Source organism: Lepidochelys olivacea (assembly GCF_965140295.1).
Source record: "Lepidochelys olivacea isolate rLepOli2 genome assembly, chromosome: 4".
Classification (NCBI taxonomy): Eukaryota; Metazoa; Chordata; order Testudines; family Cheloniidae; genus Lepidochelys; species Lepidochelys olivacea.
The window spans coordinates 131283916-131296548 of NC_140414.1; the positions used below are offsets into that span (position 1 = coordinate 131283916).

Below are 12633 nucleotides of genomic sequence, written 5' to 3' on the forward strand. Positions count from 1 at the left end.
TTACTAGCCTTTCTTAGTTCTGTTTGTTTGTGACGAGCCATTTTTCAAGTCTAGCTTCTGGTGTTCTCATTTTGGGATAGTTGAAGGTTAGGATTTTTTACTTTTAAGTATTCGGTGTTTAAAAAGACACCAGTTTATAAGTCAGACAACTGTCTTGAAATGTGTTATCTGCTAATTTTACAAGTATTACCAAAGATTACTATAAATGTAAAGAGCTTAGAGGAGGAAGGAACTTTTTTTTTCAATTGATATGTGAATTTCAGAACTTTTCATAGTCAGTTTCATTCTTTCTTCTGTCAGTCATTTCCTCTGTTTGTGTTCTTTCACACAGCAACAGGTAGGAGAGAAACACTTTTTAAACAGTGGGGAAATATGGCTGTGAAAATCACAGAAATTGCCTGAGGGGCTAAAAGACAATTATAGTAACAAAAACTATCTTTAATTCACTTTTTAAAAATGAGTAGATTGATTGTTCTAATATACGTAACATCCATGCACCAATCTCAAAATATCAGTCTATGTATTTTACCTGCTCTGAAACCTAAAAGAATATAGACTCTCACTGTGTCAATTTTTTTCTGAAAGAAACCACAAATGTGTCCTATGCTCATTTGGATACTTCACTTTTTAGGGTGAGGAAATAACCAAGGAGGAGATTGACATGCTGAGTGATGCTTGCACCAAACTGAAGGAAAAGAAGAAATTGTTAACAAAAGAAAAGGAGGAGCTTGAGGAGCTAAAGGATGATGTTCAGGAATATAGTGAGGTAAAGAATGGGGTGTAGAAGGACTATTTATATGCTTGCTCTGTCCATACATATTCTTAGAAAAACTAACCTTAAACGATAACAATTTTTGTGTGCTGAGATAACCCAAATTGGAAATTGTTGGAGAAGCCTACTTGCTCAGTTATTGTGTGGTACACTGTCATGCAGGAATGTCAGATCCTCAGCTTGTGTAAGTTGTTGAAGTTCAGCTGAAGTCAATGGAACTATGACAGTTTACATCAGCTGAGGATCTGGCCTCTGGTCTTAACTCCATGCTCACTGGGCTGACTGTGCTTTAGAGGCAGCTTGATATGAGAGGGGAATGGAGTGCCTCTTAGAATCAATGGAGAACAATTTCTTAAATCTGTAAAGTGGTGTTGGTGCTGGCTGAAAGAAGTCCGGGTCCAGTTGTACGACACTGGAAGGATGTGGGGTTGAAATCCTAGGATGGATGCAAAGGTTTTTAATTGGGAGGAGGGGAACAGTTGAGGATTCTTAGGACTATGTAAGGGACATGTAGAACTAGCCACAATGTTCATTTAATATCTAAAATTAACCTTCATTTTTAATCTCTAAATTTCACTGTTCCCATGTGTCTGATAACAGCAATAACTGCTTCCTCTCCTGATACAACCTTTTCGATTTGCATATGACTCCTGCTTTTCTGTTAGACATTACTGTATTTGTTGTTGCAAATTTATCTTCTCATTAATGCTTTTTTGCTTGAACATCTCCTCTAGGATTTGCAAGAGATAAAGGAGCTATCTAAAACAGGACAAGAGGATGTGGTGGAAGAGTCTAAGGCAAGCAAGAGGTTGACCAAAAGGGTGAACCGAATGATTGGACAGATTGACAAAATTATTAATGAATTAGAGACAGACCAAAAGGTGGTGGATGGACAGTTTGACAGTGGTGCTAGCCCACCTATTGGGTAAGTGAATGATGGCAACACACTTCCTTTTCAAAAAACTCATTCACTGCCATCAATCTGTGTGGTAGGCTGAAACATGAATTCTTGCCTTAGGTTGGTTTGGAAAAAAATTAATTAATACTTTTGTTTCAAAAGTTTGACGTTCAGTTTAATTCTGAAAAGTGATTGCAAAAATAGCATTATGGGCTTCAATCTCAGTGTCTTGGTGATCTCCATCTCAAATCTGGTTAATATACAAATAAAAAGATGGGTTTCTCCCCAAACTCCGAGTCCTGCAAATTCAGTCTGAGCTTTGAGTCAGGATGGGTTCTTTGGGACCTTGCCTTCTTGTGCTTGACATCGGTAGTAAAGGTTCTGCAGGCCGAATCATGTCCTCAGTTACATTTGTGCAGAATACGTCAACATTTTATCTTGGCGCGCTTTCTGACTTCCAAACAAATTCCATAAAGGTTTTATTATGCAGATGTGCTACAAAATTCAAACCTCAGACACTCATGCAGTTCTGATTTCAGTGGGAGTCTCTCTTCTTGCCCCTCCCCCACCTTCAAAACTAAGGAACACCACAGCTCTCTCAGATTAATGTTGCAGTCAGGCTGCAGAATCAAGTTTCAGGCCTCATTCTGCTGCTTGGTGTAGAAATATAAAAGAGAGTCTGTACCCCAAACAGTTTATAGTCTAAGGATGAGTATTCCCTTTTTTATTAAGTCTTCACTCAGTTCCTAGCTTAATGTAAATTATTTCAAGTGCTATCGTAAGATTAAGACAAACATGATTAAAGGTAGTTGTAGGGAAAAACAGCTGATGACCAGTCTTAGCTGACAAAGAATGGCCTATATATTTTAATCTGGGCTTGCTGAATGTTTGTGGCCTCAAGTTACTTTTACCATTTGAGTCTGGTCACTGCAATGACGTCCATAGCCTCAGGATTGTCATGGCATCGGCAAAAATCCAGGAATTTTTAATGATGGTCCAGGGAAACATCCTCCCCCTTCTGAAAAATCAGTCTGTGGCCAAAAACCTGAGGTTAGGCAGATATGGAGTTAAAACCGTAGTAATAAAAACCACTTATCTTAAAGGATTGTTGATTTCATCATCTTCTGCATCTCTGTGTGACCTCGGTTGGAAGGTGTAAATTAGGGCTGTCAATTAATCGCAGTTAACTCGTGCGATTAACTAAAAAAATTAATCATGATTAATCACAGTTTTAATCGCACTGTTAAACAATAGAATACCAATTTAAATTAAATATTTTGGGATGTTTTCCTACATTTTCAAATATATTGATTTCAGTTACAACACAGAATACTAAGTGCTCACATGTTGTTTTTGATTAAAAATATTTGCACTGTAAAAATGAGAAACAAAAGACAGTATTTTTTCAGTTCACCTCGTAAAAGTACCGTAGTGCAATCTCTTATTGTGAAAGTATAACTTGCAAATGTAGATCTTTTGTTTGTTTGTTACATAACTGCACTCAAAAACAAAACAGTGCAAAACTTTAGAGCCTACAATTCCACTCAGTCTTACTTCTTGTTCAGCCAATCGCTAAGACAAACAAGTTTGTTTACTGAGGCAGGGTAGTGCTCCCTGAATGAATAGGACAAAGGTCTTTAGGTGCTGAGGAGCACACACACTTTACCAAACGTATTTCAGTTGTCAGTGGCTTCTTGTATTTGTGCAAATCAGCATGTGGAAACCGTAAGAGTGAATATGTCTGGAGGATAAAGACCTATCTAAAGAACTCTAATAACTGATAAATAATTCACTTCTGCTTTTTTGTTTTCAGTTCTTGATTAGGTTATAAACTTTTTGTTCAATATAAAATACAATTACATGTCCTTTACTATCCTTTCCTCTTCCTTCTTTACTTCTTTGTAGTAACTGTTTGCTGTATACAGGTTGTGTTTCCCCTTTAGGGAGAATCTCATCAGTATCAGCGAGCTTATTAGTGTGATGAAACAAATCCAGAAGTTTCCAGAGAACAAACTGAATAGGATTGCTGAGGCATTAGATGAAAACCAGGACGGCAAGATTGATATAGATGATGTTGCCAAGGTGAGTCTGCAGAGTAGTTTAATAAAATAAAAACAGTATTACACACTTACAGAACTGCTGAGTTAGGCTACATTTTACAATTTTCACTTAATTTCATATTGTTTTCTTTGCCCAGATCTTTATTTTGATCCTGCTGTGATTTAGAATATCTGAAGGATAGATCACTCTTTTGTGTTTGTGTTTTTAATTCATACTACCCACTGCTAAATTAATGGAGACTTTTTACCACTGGTTTGGGGGATGTGTTCATGATTTGCCCCATATCCAGCATTCACCTCTTCATCCTTAAACCAAAAGGTTCACTTTCCTAGTAAAAACCACATCTGTAGCTCTAACCCTCCCCTCCACAGATGAGCATATCATCTGGGATGCCTTTTGGTAGTACTCCCCATCTCTCCTACTATCCAGCCAACTTGACAGCTTGTTTTTTAATTAAAGCATTATGCTAGATATTTATAAATTAACTAAGTTTATGCACAATGCTTTGGCATATGAAAATACAGTTTAAAATAGTATTTGAGGAGGCAATTGGGAAGGGGGTAGCAAGGGAGGAAATATTTGTTCCCTTCTCTTAAGAAAAGTGCTGTGAGATTTTTAATGACTACAAACCATTAAGGCTGGTATTAGCCAAAATTTTTCCCTACTATATCAGAATACTAAACCATACGAACATATGAGAGATGCTTCATTGTGCCCTGCATTTCTTAAGCCTAGGGCACAATGACAGTCGTCCTGAGAAGGGAGCTGTTTGTCTCTGAAGCTCCTCTACTGTTGAGCTACAGAATCTCTTCAGTTTTGAAACTTTAATCCTGTGGAGTTTAGGAGTTGTGTAGCAACAGAATTTCACAAAAAGGAAAAGGAGGACTTGTGGCACCTGAGAGACTAACAAATTTTTTTGAGCATAAGCTTTCGTGAGCTACAGCTCACTTCATCGGATGCATTCAGTGGAAAATACAGTGGGGAGATTTATATACACAGAGAACATGAAACAATGGGTGTTACCATACACACTGTAACGAGAGTTATCAGGTAAGGTGAGCTATTACCTGCAGGAGAGCAGCGCCGGGGGGGCGCGGGCGACGACCTTTTGTAGTGATAATCAAGGTGGGCCATTTCCAGCAGTTGACAAGAACGTCTGAGGAACAGTAGGGGAGGAAATAGTTTTACTTTGTGTAATGACCCATCCACTCCCAATCTTTATTCAAGCCTAAATTAATTGTATCCAGTTTGCAAATTAATTCTAATTCAGCAGTCTCTCATTGGAGTCTGTTTTTGAAGTTTTTTTTTGTTGAAGAATCGCCACTTTTAGGTCTGTAATCAAATGACCAAAGAGACTGAAGTGTAGAATACAGTGGGGTGTATATAAATCTCCCCACTGTATTTTCCACTGAATGCATCCGATGAAGTGAGCTGTAGCTCACGAAAGCTTATGCTCAAAAAAATTTGTTAGTCTCTAAGGTGCCACAAGTACTCCTTTTCTTTTTGCGGATACAGACTAACCGGCTAACAGACTAACAGGCTGCTACTCTGAAACAGAATTTCAGGGACCCCAATAGTCTGAACCCTCCCATGTTTCTTTTAGATGCACATCATGCCCGCTTCCCGTTTAGTGCACTTTGGATATTCTGGGTTGTGCTGTAAATACTGTCCATTTCCTCTCCTTCTAGCTGTCGTGTTCCATTTTTTTTTCTCCCTTCCCACAGTTTTCCTGGCCCTCCCCTGTTTTCCTTTCTGTTACTTCAGTGGTGTGGAAGCAGCTCTAGGGATGTACTGAAACCCTTGTTAAACATTTAGATTGGTTCATTTGAAAGTCATTTTTCTGCTTTACACAAGTGATGACTTATAATAGCAGTGAATATAGTAAGAGCAGACTAGAAAATACAATATCTGGTCTGCTGAATCAAATTTTTTCCTTTTTTCCTCTTTAGTAAAAGTCCACTTCTTTTAGGCCTTCAGTTTTTTAAAAAAAATCCTTTCACAGCGGCTCTGAGCTGTTGTTGCATTGAACTACATTTATCAAGTTAAATAAAGACTAAAAGCTGAATCCTTTTCCTGATGTAATTCCATTAACTTCAGAGACTTAGGTGGTTATACGAGAGATGAAGTTATCCTTAAATCTCTGTGGACTGAAATCACCATTGTGGACTTTTATAGTATTTTATACAGGGATAATTAACTTTCTTCCTTTGTCTTCAAAAAGATTGAAAACCCTTTTAATTTTTTTTTAATTAAATGTGATTTTTTGCTCTGCATTTGGTTTACCTGGGCTTTAGGATCATATGTTTATTCATAGTGTTTATCTATGATAATACTAATTTTTTATATGTCAAATTTTATTTTTAAAAAAGCTACTTCAGAAAAACTACAGATCCTGAAATGAGCTATTTTTCTGTTTTTTAAAAAAATCAAACTAGTGAGGGTTTTTTAAAATGCTATTGTCTCATCATTTTCTCATGCTTTCAGGTGATTAAAACTTTTAATTAGTAATTTATTTTAAAACCTAATATTCTTTTTAACTTGATAATGTTCTTTGATTTTACTCAAGAGGAAGATGATTTTACTCAAGAGGAAGATGTTAAGTGTATTAAAACACATCTGTGACATATATGGTAGTATTTGAGACACCATCATTATTTGAGTCTGTTTGAGACAACTATATTTTAGCTGTTGGTAAATGTTGATTTTACAGTGGTGATCACTCTTGTAGGATACAACCTGCTTTTAAATTTTGGTAAAAGCAAGTCCACATAAAGCAGAAGTGTCACACTCATTTAGCAGACAAAAGCTGAATTTAACTTATGGTCTGTGGGCCAGGGTATAAATTTAGGACTATGTACTATCTTCAGTCCATGGCAGATTTTCCACTTCCTTTCATTTGGAGGTCTGCACTAAGATCAAGTGCAGAAAGTGGCCTTTTTGTACTAATGAATATCGGGTCTGCTTTACCACTGCATTATAGGTTCACACCAGTATAATTCCACTGGTTTACAGCTAATAACACAATAGTAAATCAGGTCCTTAGTTATGAACATTTTGTATTATTTGCTCAGAACTTTATTGTTGCATTGAGCATCATTCAGTGCGGGGAAAAAAGTCAGCTTTAGAGAAACCAGTATTTCTGCCCTTCATTTCTCTTCCTGCTTGTTCCTCCTGTTCTTCTATCTTAATTTCTTTTTCTCCAGCAACTTTCAGTTCCCACCCCCCCGTGTCCTTCAGTTCCAGCCACTAAAATGAATAGCAGTGTAATATTTCATGCTGATTTTAAATGTTGTCATTATTGGAATTTGAGCAAATACCTCAATGAGATAATGTGCGATGGAAGAGTTCAAACCTGAATCATCTTTTTAGGCTGCCTGCAGCCTTAGGAAGACACTACTGCATGAGGTTTACACTCAGTTCATGTTTGGAAGGCTTTCTTCACAATCAGTAAGGCCTACTAATATTTTAAAAAATGAAAATTCAGAATCTGAATGTCATGTGGCCTGCCCACATAGTTATACCAAGCAGCCTCGATGCCTAACGCCCCTGCTCTAAGGGTCAGATTCACTCTAGGTTTATTTAGTGTAGAGAATGCAATCTGTTGTAGCTTAAGCACCTTGAGGGACAAGCTTTTGTGCATCTGGTCCTTAATGTCTGCATGCATGTCCATAGCAAAAAGAACTTGACAAGGACAGTTCATTAGGAACTGAGCTTAGATCTCCAACCACTTTACATGAGTCATCAAAAAGCCACTGGATTTTATAATTTTTAAAAATATTGCAAAACTGGATTTTAGTATACGATCACATGCAACCAGTGGAATAACTCTATTTTGCTTAGACCTATGAGAGAGAGCTATTTGTCTACTAATTAGATTTAGGGTGTCAGAATACTTCACCTATGTAAAAATTAATGTTTTTGTGGATTTCCTTTTTTATGTTCATGTAGGTGGTAGAATTAATTGACAAAGAAGACATTGATATCTCTACAAGTCAGGTTGCTGAGATTATGGCACTGCTTCAGAAAGAAGAGAAACTGGAAGAAAAAGAGAAGGCAAAAGAAAAGGTTGAGAAAGAAGCTGTGGAAGTAAATAATTAAACTTCAGAATCTGAAGTAAAGTCCAATTTAACCAATACAGCTTATCTTCCAGTGTACTAAAGCCTGTATATATATCAGTTGAGATTCTGTGATGATGAAAAATGTTAATGCTTTGTCTGTTAAATGAGTTTGCTAGTGGCAAATCAAAGGTATATTTTGTGGAATATGGAATCAAATAATTTCTATTATCAAGCAAGTGATTTTACCATCATTCATAAAGATGAAAACCTTATGATTCTTTAAGAGCATGTTCTTCGCTTTGGAATCGTGTATTTGCAGTCATCACTGTGGTGTAGTGAATCACGAAACTTGATAGTTTCCAAAACATTAGTATAAATAGTGTATCTATCATGGAATAACATGTGTGAATGTCATTTATTTCCTTGCATCATGTAAACATCTGATCAGCAACCGTTAAACAAGGTCCAACATTGTTCTTCCGCTTCCTCCTTGAGCTTTTTGCGTAGTTTAATATAAATTTTTCCTTTCATCAAAATATTTCATTTTCCCTTGACACTACTGAAGGGGCTGTGGCATCAATAGTAAGTGTTTAGATTATTTAATTTTTTTCTGAGCTTCATATCCGTCCGCTAAACTGTTGCTTTACTAATACAGAATGTGGCATACTCTGATCTCTTATGTTAAATCAGCTGTTTTATCTGTCACTTTTTTTATGAAAGAGAAATTCAGTAGAACTGAAACCTCCAATGAAGAATGATTTTTATGAGTGCCTTAAGCTTATTGTGATTGAAAAGTGGGAGTGGTTACTTCTAAGGCAGTTCTCATAATTCCATATGAATTATTAAAGCATTGGGGAAACAGGAACCTTTAACATACTTTCAGAATGTGTTCTGACACATAAATGGGAGAGTGCATATTTAAATACAGTAGCTAAAGTAATTGGAAGGGGAAAATGCCAATGGTGGTATTTTACATATATTTTTAAAAATTGCAGTTATAACAAAATGTTCGTTCTCATCTACCTGAATCCTGTATACAACATAACAGGCTTTCTTACCTCTTGATTTTTCATCTCAGGTATGAAATCACTAACCACGTGACAGTCAGAAAACATTATATAAATCTGTTCATCTCATGGCTGGCCTTACTGCAATGTTACCAAATATCTGGTATAAACAATGTTTTGAGTACATGGTTTGCTTTCTGGTTAACTGGTTCTTTTATTCAGTTTCTTCTCTAATTAAGTAATAAATTAATATTCGCAACTAGTGGATCTGGATTTACTACTCCATGTCTTTTTTTAAAAACTGAAGATGTAAAGCACAAATATTGACAATTTTAGTGTATTAATTTATTTTCTGATCAGTCTAAATTTCCCCTTGTTTCTTAAATTTCAGATTTAATTTGCCAAGGAATACTAATATTATGACTTTCACCAGTGTTCTTTTCATTTTGCATCCAGTAGGTCATAGTCTCAAATTTTTGTAATTATCATATTTATACATGTTAAACCTGCAACTAGAATGCTGTACATGGAGGAGAATGGAGTCTGTACCTTTTTTTCTATAGTAAAAATTATGTAATATTTCAAAAGTTTTGACTCCCAAACACATTTCAGTGTAATTCTTTATTTTTTTGTGTTAAATCTGAATTAGAATGACAAAAATGTTTATAGAGACATGGGATCGATATGGCTACAACTACACTGTAAACTAAAATGTTTATAGAAACTCCAAGTTAGTGGAAAAGAATATAGTTTGGGCATTCTTACTTGCATGGTGGATCATTATATTTATTGAATTGCTTCTTGTACATTTTGCTGTGGCAATGTACAGTTTGTTAGCTAATCTTAGAAGCAGGGTAAAAATGTTTAGTTCACAGCTGTAGAACATTTTTAAGTCTGTAAACTATGCAGTTTGTAAAGAAAGATGCTTACAGTGGGTAATGTGACTGTTTCTCCTGAGAAGCACTGTAATTGCATCTTACTGAGTAAACTGTATTCCACCTGTGGACAGGTTGAAATTACAAAGTATTATGATCTTTGCGATTCTTTTACTGTATTTTTTTTTAATGGATGGGCATATCTGCTTTCCTTTAAGTAAGGGTGAGGTATAGATTCCGGCATGAAGTCAGTTTCAAGATGTGTATTTATAATTTGACTATAACCTTTAAGGCTAAAACTTGCCTAGTATTCCATACCGTGGGCTGTACTTACCAAGGCATTGAGACATTTTGTCCCTGGTAAGTTTGGTTGTGTCTTTTGTTCATTTGAAATATTAGGTAGAGTGAATGAGAGAGGCTCTCTAAAGTAGGTGATAGATGTTTTTAAACAACATCCTTATTAAATGCATTCTGATACATTTATGGCTAAACGTTTTTCCTCTTGGACTCACCTGAAAACTGATATATTGAGATACTTGAATCAGTTAATTTAAAAGCACTGATTTCAATAACCAATGTCAGTTTCCCCTGTCATCTAAAGAGTTTTAAATAAATCATGTATAAATCAGCAATAGCTAAATGTGTTAATTTATTTTGAAAAATATTGGACATCCAAGGTACGTGGCCTAGAATTCTTAATGGCGAGCGTTATCTGCCATTTTATATAGTAAGTGGGCAAATCCATGACTAGCTAGACTTACTGCATGTTCTGCAGGTCTCAAAAATGTTGGCACGCTTCAGTTAATCACCAAGGGCCCCAAATGCAAAACCCTTCCTTAGGTAGTTTTATGGAAGTCTTTTAAACTACACAGGTTAATGGGGGTGGGGGTTTGGCAGGACTGGGCTTCAAATCAAGAGCTTTACTGCCTCTTATCTAGACCAAAAGAATAAATAAAATACTTCAGAAGGGATTGATGACTTTTAGATGTACAATAGCTGGTCATAGAACTTGCTCCTCTATGAACTATTTAATCAGGAGGTCTACATATTTTGTTTAAATTTATTGAAAGGTTTTATGATATTTGAATGAGCTTATGAGTTACACAAGCTGATCCTTCAAACTCAGTTAGGCAAGCAGTAAGATCATTGTTATATCTGTTTCAAGTTCAGGTAATGGTCTGATTTGATAAACAATTTAGCGGGGAAATTACATATGAATCTTTATTACTTATGGCTTACCAAAAAATTCCAGTTTGACAACAGAGTTAGTGAAATAGAGCAAAGTAGTATGTCCTTTATCTTCTGCCTATGACATAATTAGGTACTTTTCTAACTTAGTCATATTTCATCAGTTAAACAGTTCTTTCCAGCTCATGTTTTTTTCAAATACCCACTTTCACTCAGCTCTTCATCAGCAATCACATGCAATTGTTAAATCTGTCTGCCAGCTCGGTACCAGAAGGTTAATTTTATGGAGCACTTGTCATCTTTAAAAGATACTAATATTAACTGTTTTTCTGTTTGAGTGCCACATCTAACTTTTAGTGATGGTAATGGGAGTTTTTCCATTGAGTTCAGTAGGAATTGGATCAGACCTGAAAAAGGCAGTTTTTCTTTTTTTTGCCTCATTTGTTTTGATGTGTACATTGCACCCTACCAAAAAGCATTAAAGAAATTCATAAAGCTCTATAAACTTGAACTAATATCTTAAAAGAGTATTTGAAATAATTGGCCGGGGGGGGGGGGGGAGGTTAGAAAGAAAAGCAAGATCTTAAATGCGGACAGGATACATGAATAACTTTCAATTACAAACCAGTAGTCTGAAAGCTTTTTGATTCCCAAGACCTGAGTTTTTGAGATTCATTGTTTTTCTTGTGAGAATAGATGACCTCATTAATTCCTGAAGTGTGCAGGGAGCTGCATTCATGTAGGAGAAACACAGAACATTAAACTTGGGTCTTGGCATATAAATGCTTTTCAAATATCTTTGCTTAGAATGTATAGCTAGGGTCTCCGATCCTGCAAAAAGAAATGTGTGGGCAGACCTATGCCTCTGTACAGAGCTGTGTTGATTTCATTGGGGCTGCATGCAGGCATGGATCTCTTTGCCTTAAATGGTAGGCTTTGTGAAAGGGACTGGCTCTTCTGATTTGTGCAGTTTGGAATACTACATGTATAGAATCATAGAATATCAGGGTTGGAAGGGACCCCAGAAGGTCATCTAGTCCAACCCCCTGCTCGAAGCAGGACCAATTCCCAGTTAAATCATCCCAGCCAGGGCTTTGTCAAGCCTGACCTTAAAAACCTCTAAGGAAGGAGATTCTACCACCTCCCTAGGTAACGCATTCCAGTGTTTCACCACCTGAGTTTTTTTTCTTGTAATTTATATATATCTAAACGTGTGCTGCTAGTGACTTAAGCTTTTAGATTTTTTTAGTATATATTTTTAAAGCATTTGTTTACTTTGAACTTGAGATTTATTTCAAATTATGCAGTATATTTTTAATTTTAAAGAAATCCCATATTTAATTCTACTTTTTTGAGATTTGTTGTTGCAGTTTAAGGAGTTCAGCCCATTTTATAACACTATATAAAGGTAACTTACTCTCTGTGCTCTGAGCATACTGGTCCTAAACTTGCCACAGTACAATATAAATTTTTTGGGGGAAGTTTATTAGAATGTGTAATGTCTTCAGTTTTAATAAACTTGTAATATTTTTACACCAGGGATGTTGCTTCTTTTTATGACTTGACTCTTATTTATTGCTGCTTAGATGAGTTACCAGCCACAGGTTTGATAAATGGCGGATCCAGGATTACAACTACAGGATGACAGAGGGCAGATAAAGTACTAAGGTCTAAAATACTGGTTCTTCAAGTGCTTGTTCATGTCCATTCCATATTAGGTGTGCATGCTCTGCGTGCGCTGTTTCCGGAGATTTTCCCCCCAGTGGTATCCATA

At 36.1% G+C, this 12633-nt stretch overlaps 1 protein-coding gene across 2 annotated transcripts in view; it reads left to right on the forward strand.

Annotated features, from left to right (window-relative positions):
- The window catches only part of LETM1 (leucine zipper and EF-hand containing transmembrane protein 1), a 70220-nt gene extending 57828 nt beyond the window's left edge, over nucleotides 1-12392 (forward strand). Inside the window, exons 11-14 of one of the 2 annotated variants that reach the window (XM_084626786.1) lie at nucleotides 632-766; nucleotides 1507-1697; nucleotides 3596-3752; nucleotides 7680-12392. In XM_084626786.1, coding sequence (XP_084482912.1) covers nucleotides 632-766; nucleotides 1507-1697; nucleotides 3596-3752; nucleotides 7680-7829 — 633 coding nt within the window. In that variant the 3' untranslated portion in view covers nucleotides 7830-12392. The remainder of the gene's footprint in view (nucleotides 1-631; nucleotides 767-1506; nucleotides 1698-3595; nucleotides 3753-7679) is intronic. The other variant, XM_084626787.1, reaches the window with a different exon arrangement.
- Nucleotides 12393-12633: the final 241 nt, after the last annotated feature.